This window comes from Mirounga angustirostris, unplaced genomic scaffold (genome assembly GCF_029215605.1).
Source record: "Mirounga angustirostris isolate CCGP_5_RB_7025 unplaced genomic scaffold, mMirAng1.0.hap1 SCAF_3, whole genome shotgun sequence".
Taxonomy (NCBI): domain Eukaryota; kingdom Metazoa; phylum Chordata; class Mammalia; order Carnivora; family Phocidae; genus Mirounga; species Mirounga angustirostris.
This window is the reverse complement of record NW_026991711.1, coordinates 68917221-68930610: the sequence shown is the minus strand read 5'-3', so window position 1 is coordinate 68930610 and position 13390 is coordinate 68917221. Positions and strand designations below refer to the sequence as shown.

At 40.2% G+C, this 13390-nt stretch overlaps 1 protein-coding gene across 8 annotated transcripts in view; it reads left to right on the top strand.

Annotated features, from left to right (window-relative positions):
* FRY (FRY microtubule binding protein) overlaps window positions 1–13390 on the top strand; it is a 348688-nt gene that overhangs the window by 283348 nt on the left and 51950 nt on the right. For all 8 annotated transcript variants that reach the window (XM_045869273.3, XM_054506292.1, XM_064586228.1 and 5 more), the window contains 6 exons: window positions 3577–3764; window positions 4829–4923; window positions 6147–6754; window positions 7641–7738; window positions 8140–8310; window positions 11892–12032. In XM_045869273.3, the coding sequence (XP_045725229.1) occupies window positions 3577–3764; window positions 4829–4923; window positions 6147–6754; window positions 7641–7738; window positions 8140–8310; window positions 11892–12032 (1301 nt within the window). The remainder of the gene's footprint in view (window positions 1–3576; window positions 3765–4828; window positions 4924–6146; window positions 6755–7640; window positions 7739–8139; window positions 8311–11891; window positions 12033–13390) is intronic.

Below are 13390 nucleotides of genomic sequence, written 5' to 3'. Positions count from 1 at the left end.
CTCATCAGGTGCAAATCAAAATGACAATGAGATATCACCTTACACCTATCAGAATGACTAGAATCAAAAAGACAAGAAATGACAAGGATGTGGAGAAAAAGGAACCCTCAGGGTCTGTTGGTGGGAATGTAAATTGGTACAGCCGCCATGGAAAACAATATGGAATTTCCTCAAAACATTAAAAATAGAAATATCAAGTGATTCAATAATTTTGTACTGGGCATTTATTCAAAGAAAATGAAAACACTAATTTGAAAAGATACATGCTCTCCTATGTTTATTGTAGCATTATTTGCAATAGCCAAGATAGGGAAGTAACCCAAGTGTCCACTCATAGATGAATGGATAAGGAAGACATGTGTGTGTATGTATAGATGTAGATATATATCCGTTCCATGTATATTCCGTTACATATAATATACATACTATACATATACATAATAAACATATATAATGGAATATATAATAGAATGTATCATAATATATACAGCCGAAAAAAAAAAAAAATATGATTTTACTCATATGTGGAATCTAAAAAACAGATGAATAAACAAATAAAAGCAGAAGCAAACCTATAAATAAAGAGAACAAACTGATTGTTGCTGGAACAAAGGGAGTAGGGATATGGGCAAAATAGGTAAAGGGGAGTAGGAGGTACAGGCTTCCAGTTATGGAATGAATAAGCCACAGGGAAAAAAGGTACAGCATAGGGAATCTAGTTGATGATATTGTAACAGTGTTGTATGGTGACAGATGGTACTTACACTTCTGGTGAGCACAGCATAACATATAGAGAAGTTGAATCACTATGTTGTACGCCTGAAACTAGTGTGACATTGTGTGTCAGGTATACTCAAATTTTTAAATTTTACAAAACAAAGAAGGGCATGAGTAGTAAATCTTATTGACTGTATTCAGATTCAGCTGTGAAAAATTGTCAGACTTGAAAACTGGTTAGAAAAAGAATTTTGTGATAAAATGTTAACTTTGAGAGTATTTGCTAGTAATTCCTATGCTAATGATCATTCAATATTCTGAACACAGTATGATTCTTATTTAGACTATAGCTGCATCGTGATGTTTAAGCCCTTAGCTGTATACCATTCAGATTCAACTTGGCCAGGGCCGGTTTGCATGTGAAGTTTAAATTTGGTTCCCCAGCATGATGCAACAAGTGTCCCTACCTTCTTCCCCCACACCAGGCTGGCCACAGGAAAGATGGCTCCCTGGCTTTCCCAGCTCCTCTGATGATTAGCACACCTCACAGTTCGGAACATTCCAGACTAGTCACATCTCTTCTAGTTATCACAGGGTGCTTTCAAAAAAAAAAAAAAATACTGATAAACTGACAGGAGAAACTCATTTCAGGAATAGGATTCACATTTCTCGTTTTGAGTGTCTCCTTTGGAATATTTTTGAAATATTAAGGCCTCTTACCTCGGTATTTCCCCCGCTTAAAAGTCATTTAATAATTGAACATAATCCAAAGGAAGAAATTTATTGTTTATGTGTGAACCATTAATTTGTCTAAAACCTTAGATTGTATGAAGATAATAAAAATGAGAAAACACACAAATCCCTTTACTGTTTCCTCAGAGGGTGCTTAGAGGCTGTCTTTCCACATCTTACCCCGGATACTCTTACTCACTACTGTTTCCCTGTACAGCCTTGCTTTGTGCCCGTTTCCACCGTAGCAGGATAAAACGTGTTCCGGGAGACGCTTGTATTAGAGTAGCATAAAAGTTCAGAGGCTAACATAGTAGAAGCTTACTTCTAGATCCCATAACAGGTCAGCGTAGATGTTTGTCCAGTGGCCTTCCACATGGCGCTTCACAGACCCTCCGTCCTGTGGCTCTGTCACCCCCATTACTCAGAGGCCTCTCCTTAACCCTCCTCACCCAGCCAGCAGGTGGAGGAAGAGCGTAGGTGGAGGATCACTCAGGAGGGATTTACACCACACCAAGCTCAAACGTGGCATCCAAGGTTTCTTCTCACATTCCTCTGGCCAGAACTCAGGCCATGAGATCACATCTTGCTGCAGAAAAAGCTGGGAAATGTAGGGTTGCTGTGTGACACATTAAATAGCCTTTCTTTAAGGACATTGTCATAGTTGCACTAGGGTTCTGCAATCCTCCTAGCGTCCTTCTAGCCTTCAGGTCCATGGTGATATAAATAACGTTTTAGTTCATCAACAGAGAATCTAACCCCACACATAATAAAATTAAGTAGGAAAATAAAACAAAATGAAGGTAACAAATTGTGTTTTGAAACACCATCCATTGAACGGCCTGTATGGGTTTAATCCTATGTTTACTACCCTGAGTATGCATGCCTAAGTCCATTTTCCAGGACCCTTTGTCTGCTGAGCAGGAACATTCTCTTATATAGTCTACAGGTCCCTAGGGCCAAACAGCCTGGCAGCAGCTAAGAACAATGACATTAAATTATCCTTCCTGATTCACTTTTTTTTTTTTAAAGATTTTATTTATTTATTTGAGAGAGAGAGAGCACATGAGAGGGGGGAGGGTCAGAGGGAGAAGCAGACTCCCCACCAATTAGGGCGCCCGATGCGGGACTCGATCCCGGGACTCCAGGATCATGACCTGAGCTGAAGGCAGTCGCTTAACCAACTGAGCCACCCAGGCGCCCCTTCCTGATTCACTTTTATGTGACAATCAAATGTACCACAGAGCCCTCTAGATCACAGAGACAGCCAAAATCACTGTTTCCATCATGTCCTCTGACTTTGTAGTCAGGTTTTCTCCTGCACAGAGACACAGCAGAAAGTACAGATAGTGGTCCAGAATTCAATCATGTGCTTTACCTTACATTTTCTTTTCCATCTGATTAAGTGGTTTTCTGATGACTGAGACGACCTTCATGCTATTGGAAGAACCAATATTCAGGCGAGAGTTTAAATGATGGCTGCCTTCTTGGCAACATCTACATTTCAATATCTGCATATTTATGGACTATTCTGAAGAGCGGTGACTTTGCTATAGACTTTGGTTGTGTTAAAAATTGACTAGATCCACTAACAGCTTTCTTTTACATACACGAGTACTCTGAAAACTTGTTCCCAACACATTCTTTTATGAAAACAGGAGTCAAGTATTCCATGCAAAAAAGGAGTTCAGAAGAACAGTGTAGAAAAATAGTAGGGCAACAAACAAGAATACATTTGTGAGTCGGTATTATGTGTCAGACGCTGTACTAAAAGCATTTTTTGAATTGTTGAATTTCTACAACAACTCTAGGAGATGGATACTGTTATTCTCCAGTTAAAAATAAGAAAACAGGCTCATAGAGAATACATTTCTTTCCCAGCGTCTCAAAACCCCTCGTTCAAAGCTAGAACCATCTTGCTTCAAAGCTTCTGACTGTTTCTACTGTGCTATGCCTCTTGAAGATCTATCCAAATTTGGGGGGTTTTTTAATTTTAAAATGGTTAATTCCTAAACAAGTACCACCAGGAGGCAGCTCTGTGCAGGTAACCTGATTTACGCCTATAGATAACTAGTGACCGCAGGGTTTGAGGAGTATCAGTTGACCTACCTCTGGCCCCTTGGTGCCTAGGTTTCCACCTGGAGCAACATTTGAGTGAAGTTGCATTGCAGACGGCCCTTGCAAGCTCCTCAAGGCACTATGCCGGTCGGTCCTTCCAGATATTCCGGGCGCTCAAGCAACCTCTGTCAGCACACGCCTTGTCTGACCTTCTTTCCAGACTGGTGGAGGTGATCGGAGAACATGGAGATGAGATTCAGGTATGGAAGGAAAGACCACTGAATGCGTTCTCCTTCTCTCATGTCAAAGATGAAGCCTTAACAGCTTTCTTTGAGCCTTCTTTCTCTCGCAATTATTCCAACCATTTGGGCATATATAATTTATTTTTAAAAATTTTTAGAGATTAACTTTTATATTTACAAAAAGCACTTCAAGGAGCATTGTTCTAGAAATCCAGTGGCTATTGGTTTATTGAGCCAACCACTGAAAATCCCTTGGGGACTCCTTCTTGGTGGTTTTTGTTGTTGGTTTTATTTGACGGGGAATCGGGGAATTATTTGTATTGTTTTTGTCTTTTTGTCGCCAACCTAGGATGCAGTTGTGCTGTCTCCCTACCCAGAGAAGGGATCTCCATTATGTCTATGCAAAGCACTACCCCTCTCTGTATAGCTAGCCTTCAGTACACTGAGAAGAGCTGAAGAAGTAATGGAGGGAGTAGATACCACAAGAAGAAAGACCCTGTAGGTAGAGCCCAAGGACTGGGGAGCTTGTTGAAAGCCAAGGGCATTACAAGCTCTGCAGCTTGAGCCAAGCCCTTCTTTCCCTTCTTTTCCATCAGAAGAGCTACTATATCCCAGGAGACCTGCACACCTGTGAATTCTAGCCTCTTTTCCTCTTTCCAGCCATTGGATGTGCTCTTCAAAATATCACTGAGGCACGGCCCTTCTCATACCTCAGCTCTTATCTCTGGCTGAGACATTGCCACTCTGTCTTTCAAATGCCTGCCATCCCCCTCAGCAAGGAGCCATGACTGCCACCTTTAGCCTTGCCCTCTCCCTGTTGGATTTCAAATGAGATTGAGCTGTTCAGGACCTCAGATCTCAGGAAATAGATCTTTGTGACTCGCTAACAGCTAAGCCATCTGCATTTCCTAAGTGGCCCTTAAAATTTGTTTTTAGACTTGGTCAGTTACAGTAACGATGGCTGTCTAGCCCTCAGTAATATTAACATTAGACTGAATAAAGTTTGCGTTAATTAAATTTATCTTCAGGAAGTGAGCAGGAGTTTTAAGCAGTACAAAATGTTATCTTTGCATGTCTGGCAGGGTTACGTAATGGAGGCACTCCTTACGTTGGAAGCTGCTGTGGATAACCTGTCTGACTGCTTGAAGAACAGCGATCTCTTAACGGTATTATCTCGGTGAGAAGCAGCTTCATGACTCCTGAAATCAAATAGGCTGGACTGAATATTTGAGAGATGCCACTTTGGGCAAAGTCCAAAGAACACGTCTAGTTTTTGATATATGACTTTTTCTTTAGTTTAAAAAAAAAAGAGAGAAAGTTATGGGGCACCCAATATATACACATTATATAAGTATTTTTAAACATTAGGAAGATAGAGGAGAAATGTTAATTTAAAATAATACAAATATTAATACTTTTTCATTTTCTGTGTTATGTCTTTGAGTACTTTTTCAAATTTTATTTAATAATTATCCTATTTATTACATTATAAACAGAAACCAAAACTAAATGTTATTTTTGAATGAATATATACAAAACTCATCTGAATCATCACTATAAAAACAGTTAGAATTAATGTTGATTTTACTTGAATAAATCCCTATCTTAGGATCTTTCTTTTTTATTTTTGTTCCTTTTGCTCCTGCCAATGTTTACCCATTTCAAGTCATTCACAATTCTGTATTCTGTTTGTATAATTGAGCTCATTTTGCTTGAAATTGAGTCAGTAATGTTATCATAAATCACGCTGAGCCTTGTTTCACTTTTAAGTTGAGCATTTTTTATGGATAGGTGATTTTAGTATGATACCTAACATCATACACATTTTCTATATAAACCTGCAGATTTATCTCAGTCAGTAAGAATTTAGCAAGAATACTGATAAAGAGTTTTATCTTTTCAGCCTGAAATAGGCTTAGAGATCATTTCTCATAGATATTTTATAAGCATAAAAAATTTCCTTTGATGCGGTTACTAACTTTTTTCTTTCTAGATGATATCCTTTCCATTTCTGTTCTTATCAGTCAGTTAATAGAATATTAAATTGTGTGCCTATCAGGTATACTCTATTTCTAAATTACTCCTGCCCAAAGTCAAACAAAAATATAAACGAAAGATCAGTAAACTTTACCACCAACTGCTCTTCTTTAGCCTTTCAGTAAGTCAGTATTAGGTTTTGTTGCTGTTTTGTTCGTGAGGTTTCTCATTGTTTTGTTTTTCATAGCTTTAAGTTTAGGAATAGAAAATTTATTCCTGTAAGCTTAAGCATATGAGAAAAAAATAATAGTATTTCCAAAGAACGATTTCCCTACCTTATTATTTGTCAGTGGATCTTAAAAGGACTGGCTCTTCACTGAAGCATGTTGGCTTTCTTTTGAACTTTTTTACTTTTATACCCAGCTCTTCATCACCAGATTTAAGCTCTAGCACTAAACTAACAGCAAGCAGAAAGAGCACAGGACAACTAAATGTGAACCCTGGGGCGGCCAGTGGCAATACGGCAACTGCAGAACGGAGCCGGCATCAAAGAAGCTTTTCTGTGCCCAAGAAATTTGGTGTTGTTGACCGATCCTCAGACCCACCCCGGAGTGCCACACTGGACAGAATTCAGGCTTGTACCCAACAAGGCCTGTCCTCAAAAACAAGAAGCTCATCTTCCTTGAAGGACAGCCTCTCAGACCCATCACACATAAACCATCCAACCAACTTGTTGGCCACCATCTTTTGGGTCACAGTGGCCTTGATGGAATCTGATTTTGAGTTTGAATACCTAATGGCCTTGAGGCTGTTGAACAGGCTACTGGCTCACATGCCACTTGATAAAGCTGAGAACCGAGAAAAACTTGAAAAACTCCAGGCACAGCTCAAGTGGTCAGACTTCTCAGGGTTGCAGCAGCTGCTGCTGAAAGGATTCACCTCCCTCACCACCACCGACTTGACCCTGCAGCTTTTCAGTTTGCTCACACCAGTATCCAAAGTATCCATGGTGGATTCATCCCAAGCCATTGGTAAGGCCAACATCACTCATTCTCTTGCAGTTCTAGTGGTGGTTGTGTTAGTGTTGAGTATAATATGGTAATGGGCTTAGTACTTTCAACAATTCTGTTTAGAAATTGTTCTTTGGGAGTAGTTTGTCATTTCTTAAAACTATTTAAATTGTGGGAGACATGTTAAAGGCAATAGCGTAACAGGGGCAGAAGTTATATATTAATGATTTCTTTGTGCTTTCCAGATCAAATCACAGGTACTGTCAGTTTATTCCATTGTTCTTGTACAGATAAACCTTTTTTCTATTTTTTCTTAACTCCTAAATCTTTCTTGTTTTCTTAGCTTTTTTCCCCCCCTCTTGAAAATTTGCTTGGTTCCCTATCGTTTTGAATCAAGCCAAATCACCAGCCGTATTTTTAATACCATGGCATGTGGCCCAGACTTCTCTTCATGAAGGTAGAGCTTAACACAGTGGTACTAAGCCATTACTTACCATTTTAAAGAGTCTTTTTGATTACATTACATGAGTAAGACTTAAATTGGTTGGCCTATGCCCTCTCATACAAGCTTTTCTTAAAATACGGTTTTTGATAAAAGTTTCAGACTAGCGCTTCAGTTCATTTTAATCTGCTTTTTAAAATCTCTGCCAGTCATCCTGATTCACAGCCCATAGCAAGATAGTCACCATATCTCAGAATTACCCATCTACTTCAAGTTCCTCCTCTATAACTGGTGTCATTGTGGCTGTACCCTTTTTTTCCTGGATTTTGTGTTAGATCACAGTAAAACTGGTTCAAAAGACTGCTTTTGGATCACCTTGGGAAGAAATCTGCAATATTCCTTCCCACGGTTAACAGTTAAAATGCACCATATTCAGCTATCTCCACTGCATCTTCTCTGATCCAGGGTTTCCACTGAACGTGTTGTGTCTCCTGCCCCAGCTGATCCAACATTTTGAAAATCCCAATCAGTTCTGCAAGGATATAGCCGAAAGGATTGCTCAGGTATGATTTCTGCCGCCACACTCAGGTGGATCCATACAGGCCTTCTGGAAGGTCCAATGCTAAGCAGAAATTGCCCTGAAAGGGAAATGAGTTTCACAAAATCTGAAAATCATAACTGTGATATGGCTAGTAATTTACATCTCTGAGTAGCCAACGCACATTATCTTGTGGTTTCATTATTGAGAAGACAGGTGGAAAGAATCTGTGAAAATTATATTAGCTAATGACTAAGATAAGCACTTCTGCATCTTGCACACACACACACACAAAAAAAAAGTATCAATGTGTTTTCCAGATTCCAAAGCAAAATTGCAAACATTGCAATCTTACAGCAAAATTTCTGACACATCTTCCTGCTCATCAGGCTACTTTATCCCTAATTGATTTTCTTCTCTTAAAAGGTGTGTTTGGAAGAAAAGAATCCCAAACTTTCCAATCTTGCACATGTTATGACTCTCTATAAAACACACAGCTACACGAGGGACTGTGCCACGTGGGTCAACGTGGTCTGCCGATACCTTCACGAAGCATACACTGACATTACCTTGAATATGGTGACCTACCTGGCAGAGGTAAGCTCTTCAGTTAAGGATACCCACTATAGTTTTCATGGGTAAAAAATTTACACGGAATGGATAATAATCTCTTCATTTATTGAGAGCCTATTACATATTACCATAGATGCTGTATGAAGCATTTTAAATCCTCACAACAATGCAGTGATGAGGACGCTATCCTCAAAGAATCTGAGGCCCAGCCAGGTTAAATAACCTGCCACATGTTTAAGGTGGCAGAGCCAGCCTTTGAACTGGGGTATACCTGCCTCAAAAACTTAAATTCCTTCTTTTTACTGCACTAATACCTGTCAGTACCTTCCAGAAATGAGGAAATTGTATCCTAATTACTCCAGGTGTTCAAATCTTATTTAGGGGGTTACTGTGTGATTTGGTATGTTTAATGGTTGTTTGCTCTAAACCAATTAGCAAAGCATCTATTTTGAAATAAGCTTTTTATCTTCATCTTTAAGTTTGTTTTTTAAACTTGAATGGGACTTTCGTCCTCATACAACTGTGTTTCTTTCTAGCACATTGGTTCCAAGCCCCATGTCCTTCGTCCTGGAAATACATAACATATCGGACAAGTGATGAAATGTATTCTGGTAGCACCTCTGGTCACTCACTAGCTTAACACACAAGGTCGTGAAATCTGAGTGAAATGGCCATAACAGTCACCTCGGTTTAGCATATTCACCGTTGCTTTTGCTTGAGGGATGTGCATGCATACCTCTTGCTAAGGCCTTTTCAGAAGTGACGAGGATGGTACATTCTAACTTCTCTTTGTTATGTCACCAGAACAGGGTGCAGATAGGCTAGAGAGTCAGTCGTCCTCTGAAAGGCTCCACAAGACTGAACTCTTGTACCTGGAAGAGGGTCCTTGCCCTATCCATCAACACTGATAGTTGATCTGCAGGATTTTGATTTGCGGTCTGGGTCAGCAATATGTGAGCGGCATTCAGACTGTCAACAGCCAAAGGTCCTTTCCACACTCCATCCCATCCCTGGCACTTTAAGGAGCCTCTCTTATATGCCACCCTGCTGCTTTGGATAATCACCTTGGTCACATCTGTCCCTGCAAGAATTACTAAGAAAGCACACACATGCCTCAGCTCACAAGAAATACTGGGACAACCAACGTAAATGCCCTGCTTATGAAGGCAGACGATGCCTTTTTTTAAAACAAAGTGAAGTGTAAGTTAGCAAGGAGGTAAGACTTGCTTGGATCACTAGACATGAGGTTTCAAAAGTACAAATGGGATGTGGCATATGCATGCATACACACTACTCAGACTTAAAGAGGAACAAAGCATCGACACATAGCACGCCATGGGTGAACCTTGAAAACATCATGCCAAGTGGACGAAGCCAGACGCAAAAGGACAAATATAACAGGAACCCACCCACTTCTGTGAGGTGCACAGAATAGGCAAATCTGCAGTGATAGAAAGTGGAACAGTGGTCACCAGGGGTTGGGGACGGGGTAATGGAGCCTTAGCATTTTACATTTAACAGAGTTTTCATTTGGGATGATGAACAAATTCTGGAAACAAATAGTGGCCATGGTTACACAACAGTATGAATACACTTCATGCCCCTGAATTGTACACTTAACAGTGGTCAGAGTGGTAAATTTAGGTTATGTACATCTTACCACAATAAAAATAAATGAGAACGGATTACCTAATTTGTTCTATTGGGCCTTTGTCACAAACTGTCACTGAAAATTTTATTATAAACTTCACTTCTCACAGTATATATTAAATCCTAATTCAAGTACTCATGTGCTCTTTCAGGTGTTGGCCAGGCACATACACGTAATTTTAGGTAGCTACGGTCAGTATTTCCTGTGAGCCTGCTCCGTTCACATAGCATTAACTTTGTGCTCACACAGTGTCACATTCAACAACTGTGGGATTCTAACAGGTTAATGTAACCCAATGTGCTTAAACATCTCCCCTGTTGCTTATATTCATAATCTTTTTCTATTACAAATGGTCCTTTTATGTAGACTTCTTATCGGATAACATCCAGGTGATTTCTTCTGGTGGCATTTCCCAAAGTAACTATTCAGGTAAAGGGCATGGATACATGAATACATTATTTAGTTCTACACATTTGGGAAATTGGTCTTCACAGAGATTGCCCCTATTTACAATACTGCCAACAGTGTATAAACGTGTTTTCCAATATCCTCACTGTATTTTATTATCCCTTTTATTCCTTTTTTCAGTTTTATATTTTTATTGGTACTTTAAAATTATTCTCTTTGTGTATTTCCTTTCTAGGAAAAATGTTCACTTTTCCATGCACTAGATTTTCCAAATTGTTCATTTCCTCATGTGTTAACTGCTCAGTTACTTCTTCTGACCACTTTTGATGTGGAATTTCAGCATTTATTTGAATCATTTCTACGGTTCTTTGTTTTGAACAGTAACTTTTTATCGTGATGTCTGTCACATAAATCTTCTCATTATTTTGCTTTCTTTTTTTAAAATAGTGTTGATATCATAGTATATGTCTATAAAAGAAAGTTTAGTAGGTACAGAAAAGTGGGGAAAAGAACAGGAGGGGGAGATTAAAAAAAAAAAATCGTCCAAAATCATTATGTTATCTAGAGAGAAACACTGTTAACATTTTGTTAGATTTCTTTCTATTGTTACTTCTCTGTAACACCCACCCATTCACATCGATTTTGGCATCATCTACTATACAGAAATTTCATATCCTTCCTCTTTGACTTAATATTATCCGATAGCCTTTACTATCTTTAAAAATGTCATTCTCGGGCATCTGGGTGGCTCAGTGGGTTAAGCGTCTGCCTTTGGCTTAGGTCATGATCCCAGGGTCCTGGAATCGAGTCCTGCATTGGGCTCCCTGCTCAGCAGGGAGTCTGCTTCTCCCTCTCCCTCTACCCTTGCCCCTGCTCATTCTCTCTCTCTCTCTCTCTCAAATAAATAAAAATCTTTAAAAATGTCATTCTCTTGATTATATGTTTCATCATACAATTTACCATAATTTTGTATCCATTTCCCTAGTGTTCAACATTTATATTGCTTGCAGAGCTTTCTTGTTTAGTTTTTTGTGGGTTTATTACCATTATAAATAATGCCTTGCTGAAATCTCATATATAAATCTTAGTGCCTATAGGTTTGGAAAAGTTCCTAGAAGGATAATTACTATTTCAAAAGCTATAAACTGTTTTTAGTACTCTTGAGGCCAATTGCCAAATTATCCACGTTACATTTCCACTAATGTGTAAGAATACCCATCTTTTATCGTCAACCATACTATTTTCACTTGGGAAACTTTGCCAGTTTGGTAACTAATAACTTGTGTCTTTTGTGTTACTTTGTAATCTCCAATAATTAGTGATATTTGATGCTTCCCTTTTGAGGTTTCTTGTATTCCACTGTGGATATGGTATCGGTATATTCAGAACTACTTACACTGCCTTTAATGATATCTTCATTTGTTTAGTGGGTAGGATTCTTTCCTCCCTAAGGAAACGTGCGCTCGTAGAGGTGTGGGGAGGCGTTGGTGCTCCTGTATGAACAGGCTGGTATCACACTGTGTCCCCTATGCCTTGCCTCCCACAGCTGCTGGAGAAGGGTCTCCCCAGTGTGCAGCAGCCCCTCCTCCAGGTGATCTACAGTCTGCTCAGCTACATGGACCTGTCCGTCGTCCCTGTGAAACAGTTTAATGTGGAAGTTCTGAAGACCATTGAAAAATATGTGCAAGTGAGTATTTGGATAACGCCACTTACAAACGAGGTTGTTTCCAGAGAGTCATTCCAGAAAGACTGAGGATTCGTAGCTTTTACTTGGCTGCCAAGCTGTGGTCATGCCAGCCTGCACCGGGTGCACACTCGTGCATTGGTATCTCTAAGCCACTGAGCACAGTCAGTTGTGGTTGACCACATCCCGAGTGGTATAGTGAGGGGAAAGACAGGACCAGCCCTGGTGAGCTCGCGAGCCCTCAGAGGACATGTTTCTGCCTCTTGGGGCTTACGGGCTGAGTATTAAAGGCACACACCTGGCTGGGAGGGCCCAGCAGGGTTGTATTGGTAGTATCCTATTTCACGGAAGGAGAAGAGAGAAGGAACTCAGGTGTGCCAGGTTGTAGGCTAGGTGTTTCCACATGCAAAGGGTTAATTCAGGGGTTAAAATGGTCACTTTAGAGTTGAGGGAGGTGAGGTTGAGCAACTTGCCTCGGTGTGCTTGAAAATACTACAACAAATAAACACAGGCGTGTACTTGGTGAGTTGCAGAGTTCAAGGGCAGATGCAAGGTTCTGTCTGGCTAAACTCATCCATAAAGCCATACAGTGTAAATTTTAGACATTTTTCCCCCATCGTCACTTCAACATCACATTGCTTGCAGACCTTAGTTAATGCTAAAAATGGTTTCCAAGCCTTTTTTATTTTCCATCTTTCAAGTGGCATTTCTCCAAAAAGCGTCGTGCACTTAGTAGGCATTCAGTAGCCCTTTCTCACTTCACAGAAGTCGTGGGGGCCAGGGGTTCGGTTCACGTTTTTCTACAAATCATGTGCCCCTGGTAAAAAGGAAAAAGAAAAATTGTTTGACTAGGCTGCCTATTCTAACTCAGGCCTGTGGGCTATCTCTGTTACTCAATATCTTCTCTTGAATGGCGGCTAATTTCACATCCAAATCATGACCTCCCCTGTGCAGAACTTAACAGTGAAGGAAATGTGTTTTCTTTCATGTGCTCTTATTCCCAAGGCTGGGTAAATAATAATAATAACTTTTACCAAGTTAGTTTATCTATGCTCAATATTTTTGTGGGAAAAGCCCATCAGTCTGCCTGGGGTTTGTCAGGGAGACAAAGATGGCAAAACAAATGAGTCTTACAGGAAGAGTAGGCCTGGGATAAGCCGATAAGGAGAGGAAGGGCATTCGGGACACGGGAATAACATCAGTGAAGACACAGTGGCAAAGAGCTTGCCTGGTGTGAGGAACTCCGGGGCCGGCCTGGGGGAGAGTACTCCTGTGGGCTGTGTTCAGAGTGTGGACTCCACCCCGCCCACCAGAGGGAGCCCTTGAAGAAGTTTAGGCAGGGAAGTGGCTCGGTCTGAAGA